A 14,593-nucleotide genomic window follows, 5' to 3' on the forward strand; every position below is an offset into this window, starting at 1 on the left:
CCACATACACAGTTGCCAAATGGGAAGAGGTGCATGGACTCTTCCAGCATCCAGTCCACCTCAGTCAGCTCGTGAACTGGGAGCGGGTTTAAGGTTCTGCTCCTCTTCTTGTTGAGACAATGGCCAATCTTCCCCTTGGGTTTCCCTGGTTCTCACCTGCTGTCTCCCCCTCGCTTGTCAGTGTCTCTGTCTGAAAAACTGATTGCACTGAACATGGAGAAGAGCAATGAAATGAGAAATCCTCGACAGAGACAGGCTTAAAGCCTCTCAGTTTAGATAATCACAGTCCAGTGGAGTTAGGAGTCTCACAGTAAAGCTTTGGTTATCTGGTTCGATATCGATCTCAGGTGCCGTATTACGGAAAAACGGCTCCCCAGACCTGTAAGCGTTACAAACATCTGATCAAGAGCATGGTTTTGGTAATGTGTGCTTAATGCCAGGGACTATTGCAGCAGGCTGATCTAAAAGGATTTCCTTCTCTCTTGTGTAGAAATAAAAGAACTGGAGCACGGGGAAGATCAGATAAACCCTGGTTTGGATGCTTGTTCTATCACTGACCTCGCACAAGTAATGGCTAGCTTTAATTTTTATCTTCCAATTTCCTTTCTTAGTAGACTGAGTGTTTATAAAACTTTTCCAAGTGAGCTGCCAGGGTGTGCTCCCAAAAGACCATCTCTCTGGTGAATAATCGGCTGAAATTCGAATGAGAAAATCCTTTCACTGGGGAACAGCCTTCCTACTCGAATGCTGCATTATCAGCTCAAAATTATTCAGACAAATCTGAGGAGTTTACTTTAGGCAGCTTAGGAGATAAATTCAGTGCGGCAAGTTATCATGATTGATATAAGTATTTAAGACTTATCCTAAAAACCTGTTTCACTGAATCCACCTCCTAACGTGTTCCCATTGAAGCCCTTCTTTTCAGGTTAAAATGCAATCTGAGTGCAGCAAGTAATTTCCCTTTCGCTGGCCAGGGGTAATTCTCTTCCATCCTCTTGGTGCGCGGGCGATGCGGTGTTTCAGAGGCAATAACCTTCCCGACAGATTGCCTCATTTTACACTTCATGTGACTTCAGCAAGCCTCGCCGTGCTGCTCTGCTCCAGCACCTTCTCCCTTGGGTCTGAGACAGAGCAGTGGTTTGAAACAGGAGGTTTTTTGTTTTGTTTTGTTTTTTAAAAAAAAGGACATTAAGGAGTCTAACGTTTCTTTGTTTGTGGAGGGATTAGGAATTGGTGCTCAGGAGTCCTGGCAGTGATCAGCAGAATGTGTGCAGGCACGCGTGGGCTTGGACAGAGCCCTCAGAAGGGCAATCCGTCACGGTGACATCCGACTCCTTATTTCATCTTTTAGTCTGTCTGAAGTTCCTATACGGTTGTGTGGAGTAGCTGCATGTGTGTTTGCTTGTACAGCACAAATAGCCTGTTGCTGGGCTGTTTACAGGTGCATAATTATTCCTTAGAACTGACTGATAATGGGTGGAATCAGAAAATCTCACAGGCTTTTTTTTCCTCCCACGCCCCCATTGCACCATATTGCTCACTGCACTCCAAAAGAGAATTTGTATTTCCCTCTGGCTGCTGCCCTGAGAACAAATGCAGCTCATTCCAGTAGTGCCTTGTCTGGATGAACCTCGGTCAGCACATTCCTTTCTCCACTGTCAAAAAGACAATGAGTTTTTTCACTGCACCTCAAGCAGGTCTCTTGTGCTAGAAACTTCCCGTAGTATAGGGTCTCATCAGGATACTGCCTCTCTAAATCCTTGGTGCCAAATCAAGGCTCTAGTCCTATTAACCCCTTGTTCCTTCTCCCACTCCCTTTTTAACACTTTAAACTCATGAGTAACCCCCGCTCGCAGTTTTAACTCATACTCCAGATAATCTTTAATGTGCCATTTAACACTGCGATGAATTTCCCAGTTATTAGGACATGGGCAAGAGGTAGGACTTGAGAGATGAAATCACATGACGGGTAACGGGCACAGTGAACTTTAGATCTGTGAGATGTGTGCAATATTAGTTCATTCTGTAGCTGAATGTGAACGCTATTGATATTTAATATCTTACCAGGAGGGATGAGTATTTGAAGGACAAGCATTCATAATTTGCTTTGACATTTGACATGATCAAGCGAGTAAAGAAATAATATTCCGTTTCTCCATTGTCAAAAAGATAATGAGTTTCATAACTATGGGTATTATGGGAAAAATACAGCCTATGTACTGTAAAATGTGCGAGAGCTGCTATATATTCTTCTATAAATTGTGTATATCGTGTTCTTTTGATGGCCCTATTCAAACACAGCATGCCTATCCTTTTTAATTTTCTGGTTTGCTGTGCAAGTCTCTGGCAAAAGAGACTTTTTTTTTTTTTTAAATGAAAAAATGTTTTTTTCAAATTATTTATAGAAAGAGCAGTGCTATCATCGAGTCTGTCTCATCGTATCATTCTAGGGTATCAATTTCTAGGCTCAGATGACAAACCATAGCAGCTACTTTTCCAATAGCAGCATCTGGCTTCCTGGCAAACTCAAAATGCAGTTATCTGGAAAGCTTCAGAGTTGCTTCTGAGCACATTTTATTTATTAGAAAGCAGTTGTGTTGCTTTGCTTCCCATGACTAAGCCAAAGAATATTTAATATATTGAAAGGAATAATAGAATCGAGGCCAAGCTGTTGTCCCTCAAGTGGCAAGAGAACGACAATATTTTTCCTTTAAGATGACCGTTTCTGCAGCTCTGAAGGACAATCTGAAACTATTCATCCTGACTTCAGGTGATCTTTTATACGACTAAAAAAGAAATTCTGCCTTATAACTCCTCAAACAAAATTCAAGTTCACCTGTTTCCAGACTCAGCTCTCTGAACTGTGATGGTGACTTCTCTTCCAGCCTTCCCTTGCTGGAGGAAGCCAACCCCCACCACAGAGGGGGTTCCTCAGAGGTGGAAGACCTATGTCCTTGCAAGATAGGATGAACAACAATAGAAGGAATAGGTGGGTCAGTGGGTCAGGTACTGTACCAGCCCTCAGAAGAAGTGAAGTCAGCCTTTGTCTTGCCACAAAATTTATGAGCTTGGCAAGTCATTTGGATCCAGCTCTGCAAAGGTCTCCTAATGTAGCTCGGTAGGTATCACGCCAACCTGCAAGATCTGATCCAAGGTATATGAAAAGAGACTTCCATGAACAACTGTAATATTACTCCTTCTTAAATTACCTGTGACATAACTGATACCTTCTGCCACGTCCCAGATTCTTGCAAGATTCTTTGCTCAGGCTGGAGATCTTTGCACTTGTGGAGCTCTGCTGCTAATCTGGTGAGTCCCACCACTGCCCTGTGTATAAAAGGAGATTATCTAACACTGTACCAAATGTATGAAACATTTCTCCAGTTCTTCATACGTACCATAATCTGAAGGAAATTAGTAAGGAATTTTTTTTCCTAGTATCAGCATCGAATTAGATAGGAAAGATATCAAGACCCATAGGGGATGACAATAGTCAATTATATAGATGCCCTTATAGCTTTAGGACATTCCTAGATGCTAAAATTCATTCTCAAAAATAGAGCTAAAAGCTGAGAAAGGCCAAGGGAGGATGAAATATCTGTTCCAGGCTTTGATGATGGTTAGACTATATCTACATCAAAAGCTCTATTTAACTGAAGTGATTATTTTCATTCTGAGAAAGAACTCTCTTGAGTTTTTCTTGAGCAATTTCCAAAAGTTTCTTATAGTGAAATTCTAGTATTATTTTTCTAGATGATAGATTTTTTTTTTTTTAAAAAAAAAGCCTAATCTACTACAGTCAATGTGTTTGACACTTAGCAGCAGAAGCAGTAATGCTAAATGGTAACATCTTGCAGTTTTCTTCTGATACCGGTGGTGTCTCTGGGGCAGGATTTTATTAGTGACAGCTCTCACGGAATTCAGTTAAAGCCAAAGTTTCATCTCCAAAGTAACTGCTATTCAGTTCAGAAATAAAACGATCAGGCGCAGGATTTCATTTAAAGCTTTGAACATCAACATCAAGGAATCAAAACAATTCCGTTTCAAGTTTCTGTTTCTCCTGTGTAAAAAATATTTCTGGGTTTGGACACTCGCCCCTGCACAGTGTCGTCGGGGGGGGGGGCTAAATTACAGGGAGAAGCTGTGGGGCTTTCTCTTCTCATCATCGTGAGCTTCTGTCTCTGGTCTCAGCTTGGAACAATTGGGTCCTAATTCTGATGGAGGACGGAGAACGCTACTGCAGTGCAAAACACCCTGCCAAGGCTGCTTCGCTGCTACATTCAATGGCAGTATTATAAGGCTGTGTTATAAGCAAAGTCTGCGAATCAAAGGTTACACGATGGGCAACCTTTACTACATATAGTGGGTCAGATAGCTTTCGCATTTAAGAAAAGACTACACGCTTTTTTGCTATTGAGGAGCATAAGCACTTTTGCCTTCCTTCCGCCACGAATGGAGATTATTCAATGGTTGGATTTAATGAATTCAAAATCCTTAGAAAATCACTAGAGCCAGACATCAGTGTAAAATACTCCACCAGCTTTCAGTAGTGGAATATAATATTAGCTCTCCCACAATCTACTTCATGCATTTCAAAAGAATAGAGAACATTTTTAAACTAAAGAAGATAGCTTGGGCAGAAAATGATTGTCTGCCTTGGATGCTTCTCTGTAACCCTTTAGGAGCCTGAGTTATTTCTCACAGGGCAGGAGAAACAGAAACAGATGTTTTCTTTGCAAAAATGCAGGGGGAGGAAGAGGAGCAAGAGGTTTTATTAATAAATTCTGTTAATGTACTTGTACCTTGCACAATCAATAGGACTGCGCGGGAGGGTTGCCGCAGGGCTGTGGCTCCCAGCCCATGGAAAACCCTGCAGTTGTGTGTCCCCTTTCTGCTGGCGGAGGCTGCTGAGAACCCACCAGAGCAGCCGCCATTCACCCCGTCTCCTGTTGCACGTCTGGACCGGGAGCACTTGAGGAGGACATTTCTGTGCCGAGCGGGACCCCTGCCCTGGGCGCAGCCCACCCGCCCTTCCCCTGCTCCTTGCCGTGGGGAGCCAGCCATAAGCACCTCTCAGGCAATACAGCAATACAAATAAATAATATTAATTAAGGCTTGATAGGTTTAAAAAGCTATGGAAATAGCTTCTCTCCTGCTGTTTCAGTATCTCATTTTCCCACTCTGTCCAAACCCCCAAAGCCCAGAGGTACAAACATATATTTTAAATGAGAAGTTTGTTGAACCTCATTAAACTTAAATGCTTGATCCAGTTTTTGTGAATGAGGCTTCACTCTGCTTTTGAGTTTACCTGGCTTCATTCTTCCATCCCTAATGCAGACATTTATTTAGAAGGTGATTTTGCAAAGGCACTGATAAACCTGCAAACTACAACTGAAAAGAAAAGCGTAATTTTCATGCTTAAGCCAAGCATCTGACTTTGGAGCTCTTCTATGTTTATAGGCTTCAGTCTGAGCAATTTGCCGAGGTCTCTGTGAAATAAAGACCAGCTTTTAATTTGTATTTGCTTTTTGCTTTCCCAGTTTTTATGAAAAGGACGAGCAGCTGAAAAGCATTTCTGCGTTGGTATGCCGAGCAGCGGAGTCACACAAGCACCTGCAGCCATCCACGCACTGCTCGGGAAGAGCGCTGTGTTTCTCGAGGTTTGTAGCTCTTGTCCTCCCACTCCCTAATTCATATACATAAAACTGGTGTGCTGCCACGTTCCCTCCACACAAATGCATTAGCTGATCAGGAAGGCTTCCCATTCATCTGGCTTGTCAACTCGGATGAGGTGGAGGCAGGACTGACTTGTCAACTCGCAGTGCTGAGAGTCAGGGGTGGAAGGCAGGATAAGAATAAAAAATGGTGTAGGTATTTCTCCCCTTGGTTTTCCAAAGGGAAATATTTTGGGGTGTTGGATTCTCTCCATCCCCTTCCAAACAGGAGAAAACCAGCAACCCAAATACTTGCCTACAACCTCCTTGCGTAACTCATCGCAGAGTGAGGCTGCAGGAGGAAATCGTGGCTAAGCCCCCCGTTCGCTCTGCGGTGGCTCCCCAGCGGTGTGGGCACTCTCCGTGGGGTTGCAACGCTTTTTCCCCACTGTATTTGGCACCGTTCCTAGGGCGCTTTCCAGGGCGGCCCGTGCAGCAGAAGGAAGGTGTGCGTAACCCACCCAGGGACAGCAGTGAAGGCGCGGAGCCCCGCGCCCCTCAGGTGGGCATCACCTTCCTCATCTCCAGGCAAATTCTGGCCGCGCTCTGGCGTGTGCGGGGTCGAGAGCCGGCCCCGCACACGCTCGCCCCTCCGTCCCCCGTGAAGCTGCCGCTTCAGGCGTGGCATCATCGCGCTCCTGTCGCCGGCCAGAGCCCACCGAGAGCAAACGAACAAAGCGATGCTCGGCCCCGCCGGGGGCTGCGGGCCGGGCTCTCCCCGCCGGGGCAGCGGCACGCCGGGGGTCGGGCGGGTCTCCCCCGCACGGGGGCCCGCGGCCGGGCGGCCCCTCCCTCCCTCCCTCCCTCCCTCCCGCGGCCGGGGCGGTGCTGGCGGCGGAGCCCGGCCCCGCGGGGGCGGGCGGGTCGCCCCCCCCCCCCAGCCGCCGCGCCCCCGCCGCCGCCTCCGCCCCCCGCCCCGTGACTCGGCTGCTCCCGCGGGCGGCGGCGGCGGCTGCCGGGCGCTGTCGTGCGGCCCCCCGCGCCCGTGCGGGGACTATGAAGCACCATGGTGTGGTGTGACCGTGGCGTCCAGATGCTGCTGACCACGGTGGGCGCCTTCGCCGCCTTCAGCCTCATGGCCATCGCCATCGGCACCGACTACTGGCTCTACTCCAGCGCCCACATCTGCAACGGCACGAACATCACGACGGACGAGGCGCAGGGACCGCCGCGGCGGGCGCGGGGCGATCTCACGCACTCGGGGCTCTGGAGGATCTGCTGCCTCGAAGGTACCGGAGGGCCGCGCCGCCCCGGGCGGGGGGCGGCAACTTCCCGGGGGGGACCGGGCTGAGCCCAGCCGGAGCCGCGCCGCTGCCTCGGACGCGGCCGAGGAGGAGGATGGCGTTACCGTGGCAACCGGCATCTCGGAGATTGCCATGGGAACCGGGCGGCGGGATGCGGAGCTCTGCCCGGGGGAGCTCTGCCCAGGGGGGCGACCTCGCTCCGCGGCCCCCCCCCGCCCCGGGGCTGAGGGACCCCGGGGCTGCAGGGCTTTGGGGCGCTCCTGGCGTGTTCCGGGCTTTTCGGGGTGCATCTGGGTCCTGCAGGCTTCAGGGCTGGGGACCCCCCGGGGCTTTGGCCCCAGGGGCTTTGGGGCTCAGCCACAGCTCTCAGGCAGGACAGCAAAAACCCAAGTTCTTCCCCGTCTACCTTCAGACAGAGACACTGGGAACCTGGTTGAAGATGTCATTGCTGCTGTTCAGGTGCTTCAGTGTGGACTTGGGGTTACTTAATACAGCCCAAGGGTCAGGCTGAATAATATCAACAAATTAAAAGATGCGTGTTTTAGTGGCTGGGGTGGGTTGCAGGACACCCCGTTCCCCGCAAAGGCCAAACATGCAGCTCCCTCTCTGAAAATGGAGTTGTAGAGAAGGCGCGGCGGGTAACTACCGGGACAAAGAAACACATGGGTGTTTAGAGGATTTGGCATAGCAGATCGGAAAGCCCAGATGGGAAACAACATCTGTCAGCGGAGTGCGCGGAGCTCTGACCGTGGGAAATCCACACGTCCCCCGGAAAGGGACACACGCCATGGGCAGCGGGGTCAGAGCCGCGGTGGCTCTGAACCCCCTCGCCTGCTGGTCCATTCTCACCGCGCGAAAGGCTAACAGAGCCTGGGTGGTGCTGGATAAAGGGAGAGCGCAGAGGAAAGCTGTTGACTTTTGCTGAGCTGCTTTGTGGCTGGTGGGGGTGGAGGTACGCTGGAGTCTTTCTTCCCACAGTAATGCACTTGGCGTATCGGCTTCAGCGCACCTAATTCCATCAGCACAACTTAGCAGACATGAACTTTACAAACCTGGTTTCCTGGTTTATTCTAACTGACAGACAGCTCAGCCCAGACGAGCCCAGCTATAGTTCAGAGGCTAGCAGCTGTATTCAGAGGGTTTTTTTCTCCCCAGAAAAGGCTGTGGCATGGTAGAAACACCTCACCCTCACATCTGTTCTCATCTTCTCCTTTTGCTAACAATTCAAGGCTACAGCGTAACATCATTTTTCTCTTAAAATATCAGATTTGCTACCTACTAATAGTATACATACATAGAATAGCTGTAGGACACTAAAATATTTTTAGACAATAAAGAGCGAAAGAATTACTGAAATGTGAAGGTTTACGGGTAATAATAATGCTCGGCTTTATAACTCCTAAAGGAAATCTAACTCTCGGTGTGGGCTTTTATGACACCTGGAAAATGAAGGCTTGTGTCTGAGAGCTCCTGCGTTTGCCTGAGAGATGCTGAGCATCCTCCACTTGAACCAAATCTTGTGATGTTCGCTGAGCTTGTTCTAGTGTTTTCAGTCTCCGTTTTCCATGGAAAATAAGTTTGTTTGCGTCTTGCGGGAGTTGCTGAGCATGCTCTGCAAGACTGGGCCTGTGGTCTCCGGGAGAAATCCCTGAGCTTCCCGAAGTTGGGATTTCTGTAAGGCCTTCCAGGAATCTCATTCATAGAAATGAAGCGCAGCTTAGACTGAAACTGGTGGAATTTTTCCCTTGGTTTAAGCTAGGCTTAAGTAAGAACTCTGTTAAAAAAAAAGAAGTCAGTGAAGTCGTGAGAAACGGGCAGCGTTGCAATCGGTGCCCAGTAACGCTGGCTGATCTCTGGTCTCATTGCATCGCTGGGGCAGTGCCTGTGCCTTTCTGGGCACGTTTTCTTTGCAAGGGTATTTGCTGAAAAATTGCACCCAGCAGTTGTGTGCAAGTGAGCCTTGACTCCTCATCAATTCAGGGGACAAAAAAGCATTTCATGTGACCCACCTATCCAACGGCAATTGAGCTTTTCTGCTCAAAATTCAGATGCTCATAATCAAATTACAAAGTTACAAAATTTAAAGTTGTCAAATATGTGCTAAGAATGGACAATTTGAGAAAACTGTCATCTGTTCACAGATATGAGGAACAGAGACTACATTCTCTCCCACATTTTCAGTATGTTCTGTCTTTGTAAGATAAAATCTATAGATACATTAAATTATTCATGTTTTAAGCCATATCATGGGACTTTGATTTCGACATGGAAAGGTTCCTTTGTTTCATCAAATAATAAAAGCATTTCTCAAAGCTGATTTAAAACAACACCTCCTTGATTGTTTCAGAGCATCACTCATTCAGAGTGGATGGGTCTTTTAGTAAAATCAACATAATAGTTGCAACTCTGAGGAGATACACAGCAAGAAAATAATTTCAGTTATAGATTTTTGTATGTGATTAAATGGTCTGGCTTCAAACATATTTTTAAAACTCTTTTTGTGTTTTGGAGTCATAATTATAAAAACCTACTTAATTTATTTTAATGGTCTTAAGCACCATTTCACTCTTATCAAAAAGACAAATCTAAGACGCAAATGTGCCAAAGCTGAAAACACCTCGAACAGCCTCTCCAATTGCTTTTGACATGAATAAAGCATTTTGCAGAGTAAATTTCAGGTCAACTGAAATTTTCCATTAAAATGTTTTTCAACTGTATCCATAAAACAACCTGTATGCTGGATTTTGAGCAATCACCTGCTCAGTATCCCAAATTCCAAGATTTCAAACAAAATTTCTGAAACAGAATGGAAAAGAATAACCTCTAACCAAATTATTAGGTGTTCCTCAATTTTTCTTCTTTTTCTTCTTCGGGACAACATTTTACAACAAATTAGCATTGTAATGCTAACGGGAGCGATACAGTTTAGGGATCCAGCATATTACCTTCGTTTGGAGCTGCAGTTGTCTTGGGGATGAAATCATGTTTCAGTACTAGTAGTCGATACTACTATGGAGCTTAGTCACTCAAGAAGTAGCGTTAATGATACATCAGTCAAACTCTTGCCTGTATAATCCCAATTTTGTTCTCTTAGCGTGTTTGTCAAAGGTGGAGGTAGGAGGCTCATTGAGTGGATTTTAAACAATAGCAGTATTTCTGCATAGATTTTTAAAACTTACATCCAAGGTAATTGCCTTAGGTAGGAAACCGTTTAAAATAATTCTTGGTATGAATGTGCGTATAGCAGAAGTGGATGCTATTCAACTGAGCCTCTGCAGTGGAATGGCCCAGGGGCTCCCTGGCAAAGCTGGTTTGGGGTTTTCCAGGGCCACAGCATCTACAATAACTGCAGTTTTGACAGCTAAAGTTAAACAGTTGCTGGAGGAAGAAGTTTCTGATTGAAGCCTCCACGCAGCCATCTTGGCCACACCTGAAATCTGCACTCCAAGCCACAAACTAATAATAAGAGCAAATCAGCCCCATTTCAAGGGACTGCTGTTGTGTCCCGTGTCCACGCTCCAGCTACAGTAGTTGTCACAAGCTGTGGGCCCCTGCCAAGATGGTGAAGACCAGAGTCTTGCAAACACAGCAAACGCTGTGTCTTATGAATAATGCTTTTGTGGTCAAGCTAACCTGAGAAAGAGAGATTAAACCACCATAATTTTCCAGCAGCCCCTGTTCCTACGGTAAACGAGCAGCTCAACTATGTAAGCTAGCCTTGCACAGTCTTAGTCACAAGGAGGATCTGCTATTAAAATATTTGCACAGAAGAAAAAAAAAAGATTTTAAAAACACCACTTCATCCACTGGAACTGCTTATCTTGGTGAACAATCACGCTGAAGTTAATAGGACAGCTCACAATAGAGAGCTCTACAGGCCCTGTGACATCAAGATATGAAATCAAGTAATGTACTTGTAATTTAAATTTATTCAAAGAGTATTTTATTAAACACTTCAGCATATGAATGTCTTTGAACCCATTGTGTCAACTGCTTTCAGTATTCCCTGTTTGCCATTTACTTTTCAAGTGGTGCAATTGGTTATTTAATTCACATGGAACCACGTGTCCTTCCTGACTGGGTGGCTGGATCGTTTATAATTGGGAGGAAGGATCGAGTAAATCATTTATGACTTGTAAACTTGCACAAATGCACATTTGCACCATTTTTTGCAAGTCTTCCGGCTTGGATGAATGTGCACAAACCTGGGAACTGCAGCACGCGCGTGCGCTGCTTCCATGGATACTCTTGAAAACAAAATAAAAATGCTTATACAAATGTTTGAGGCAAGCAAATAAAGGAAGGCTGCCATCCATCAATACTGCAAATTCATGGCTCATCCAAAAAGAATGAATATTCTTTAGTATTCTCAAAGCAATGCTATGAAGTCCTAGCACCACCACTATTTGTAATAAACTAAATATAATGCAGACTTTATATTCAAATGCTATTGCCAAAGTTGTATTTGCCAAAGAGCAAATGTTACATCACTTTAATCTCAGACATGACCTGCCTTGGAGGTTATATCCACAGGCACATTAAGCGATGGTTGGTCTGCTCAGTTTTTACAGGCATTGAGCCTATATTCACACTATGAAAGAAGGTAGCTGCAAATGGAGAATGCACAAATGGGTGTCTGCCATGAAAAACTCACTCTGTATATGCTATTTCTTGGACAATATATATATATATATATATATATATATAGTGTATGCATTATAGGTCCTGAAGAGTGAACTTTCATCCACGAATCTTTCAAAACAAATGTAAACCCTTTAGAGAAGGTCTTTTCTGAGATTCAGCTCCTGTTTTCATTCTTTCTTTCCATACATCCTGCTCATCCCGTCTCTGTTTCCTAGGTAAAAACACGTGCTGTTGAGAAAGTGCCTGGGCTGCGCTCATTGTTTTTAAAAGCGATTCTCAGAGCTCCAACGTCATCTTTGCAACAGCGTTTGAAGCAGTGCAGTTTTGTCAGCAATTGATGGAGTGATTTTTGACAGCCTTTTTAGGTCAATTTTTTTCAAGAGCATTCCATTTGCTAAAGAGAGTTTCTGAATTTGGAGCAATCTTTAGGGATGCAGAGTTCAATCTCTCTGAAATATTGTCCATAGTATAACATACTTTAAAATCCAGAGAAATTTTGTGCTGGAGGAACTGTCAGCAGAAGATGGGTTAAGGCATTATCTATTCTTTTCTCAAATAAAAAAGCACAGATCTCCTCTATGAACATTTGTAACAGAGGTTCTCAAATGACTGTATTGATGTAGCAAAACATCCATTCTTCCTGAGACACTCTATGAAACAGGGATCTGAAGCTAATTGACTGAATATATGCCGCTTTAATGAATTAATTTGCTTTCTTGAACTCGATCTACTATATAGCCAGCAGGGAGCTATCAGGCTACACAAGGGTTTTGGGTTTTTGTCCATGGCTCTCAGTGTGTCAGATATCCCAATGCAAAACTTAGAACCCAAAGCCTTTCTGTGCATTAGAGGTACTCCCCGGAGGCGGTAAACCAATGAGAGCACGTTTGTAATCCAGCTGTAAAGCTTCTTCATTTGTACAAGATGTAATGTCGATAATATTAATCTTACCTAGGTTTCAGAAATGTTATGTGAAAGGGTCAAGGATGCACTGGGTTATACAAATGGAAAACCTGTGGCTGTGTTGTGCTATAGTTACTTTTTTATTCTGTATAAAATCATACTGCATATTGTAGGTGGTTGACAGATGGCATTTGCGGTAGTATCTGTCAGAGCCATAGTAAGTAATTTTGGGGTTCTCAGGGACCTTTGCAATGTAATCTTTGGGCTTCTTCCAGCTGCCATTACCTTCAACCGACCCTCTGCCATGGGCTTTTATTACTGTTTTTAGATACTGGCAGGAGCTCGTAGCTGTTGCACCTCGTCAGGGGTTGCCCTGCCTTCTGGCAACTCTACTAACGCTTGCCAGTGTAAACTGGTAAAACACACAAATATGACAATGTATTTTTTCATTCCTGTAACATTTCAACGCAGTAATTATTTCCCTGGTGGGTCCTGTCCCATTCGCTGGGTCACTCTGCATTACTTCTGCCCAGATCGTGCCGTCCAACCTGTAGTTTTGGTCAGAGTCTTGCCAGGTGCAAAACACGTGAACCTTCTTAAAAAGCTGGGGGAGAAGGCGTGCATATCTGATATCTCCATTCTGTAGCCTTGTGTACCTTTACAGAAATAGGGGGAAAAAGAGAAAAAAATATTGGGAGGAGTGGCTAGTGCTTTCATCTCATTTTTAATTCTTTTGAGGCAGTAGGAGTACTTTGGTACTGAGTGGAATTTGAAGTCTGTTATTAATACCTCTCAGCATCCAGATATTTAGTTGGTGTCTGTGTGGTTTGTGTGTCAAAGAACTGAGCAGTAATTTCTGCCTCCCCAAACTGGAAATGGAGAGGGAGGAGGAGGAGGATGGGCATGTCGGTCTGGGCTTCGCTAGGTTTCCTGCCTGGTTTGGGGCCAGGTGCTTTATCTTTCTGCCCCTGTCCTTCCTTCCCACCCACTTTCCTCTCGTACTGATAATAAAAGGGAAAAGACGATGTGGAGAAACTGGGACACGGTGATAGGGATGCCCAGCTCAGAGAAGGTGTAGGAACACTACTTCAACTGGGTTTGAAGCATTTTGCTTGCAACTTATATTTTATATGTACATTTTGTGTTTAAGCATGTCTTCCTTGAGGGACAGGATTAAGTCTGATTCTCCACCTACATAAATTTAAACTGCTTTCTAGGAAGGCGGTGGAATTATGCCAATATGAAGCCAATATAAGAGAAGGGATTGTAGATCTGTCCCTTCAATTGGACCTTTTCCTGCTGGTCCCACTTTTCTGAGCCAAGACTCATCTCAGGAAATAAATCATACTATCGAACTGAAAAACTGGCCCTGCTTCCAAACATTACTTTGTGCTTATCTTCATTTTAGATTTCTGTTTACTGGTATTTATTATGTCGCAGACTTATGGTTCAGCATCCAAATTCTTACCAACAGATGGCAAAGCAGGATGCACAGGAGCAGTAAAATAAACAGGATAAATGCACAACTGCCCATATGTCTGAGAGGCTGGTACACATTTATGACTTCAGAACAAAAGGATGTTTTCAGAAGACAGCTCCAGTGCCATGCAGGGCTTCTCACTGTTTTCTCCCTTGCCCTAAAGTCTCTCTCTTCTATTCCCAGATAGTTGTTTCCTTTAGTTATTTGTCTCCATTCCCAAAGTACATCAGTTCATTTTACCTGCAGAATTTTAGAGTGGGAGGTGGCTCTTTCCTGGGCTTTGGCTCCTATTTTTCCTTTCAGAGTGGTTGTTTTGGCTATTTGGAGGGACACACAGAGGTGCTGGGGACCATTTGAGCAACATTTGAGACGGTGACTTTCTCTATATTGGGATTTATTATAATATTAATGATATGTGGCCTCTGTAATCTCTCAAAATAGCAAGCCCCAGGGCAAGCTGCCTGCAGGATGGATGGCCCAGCCTGGACAGACTTTAGCTAGATTTCCCTTCAAATCTGGGGGCATTTTTGCCAGTTGTTGCATGCTGTGGGTCAAATGCAGTGAAAGCATTGAAGCAGCTCTTGATTTAGCCTGGCAGATAGTCCAGC

General features: G+C 45.2%; 1 protein-coding gene across 1 annotated transcript in view; it reads left to right on the top strand.

Annotated features, from left to right (window-relative positions):
- Positions 1-6,622: 6,622 nt before the first annotated feature.
- CACNG4 (calcium voltage-gated channel auxiliary subunit gamma 4) overlaps positions 6,623-14,593 on the top strand; it is a 43,714-nt gene continuing 35,743 nt past the window's right edge. Inside the window, exon 1 of the mRNA XM_009467000.2 lies at positions 6,623-6,943. Within this exon, the coding sequence (XP_009465275.2) occupies positions 6,721-6,943 (223 nt within the window). The 5' untranslated portion in view covers positions 6,623-6,720. The remainder of the gene's footprint in view (positions 6,944-14,593) is intronic.

This window comes from Nipponia nippon, unplaced genomic scaffold, assembly GCF_047370975.1.
Source record: "Nipponia nippon isolate SJK-2023a ecotype South Korea unplaced genomic scaffold, ASM4737097v1 scaffold_14, whole genome shotgun sequence".
Lineage (NCBI taxonomy): Eukaryota > Metazoa > Chordata > Aves > Pelecaniformes > Threskiornithidae > Nipponia > Nipponia nippon.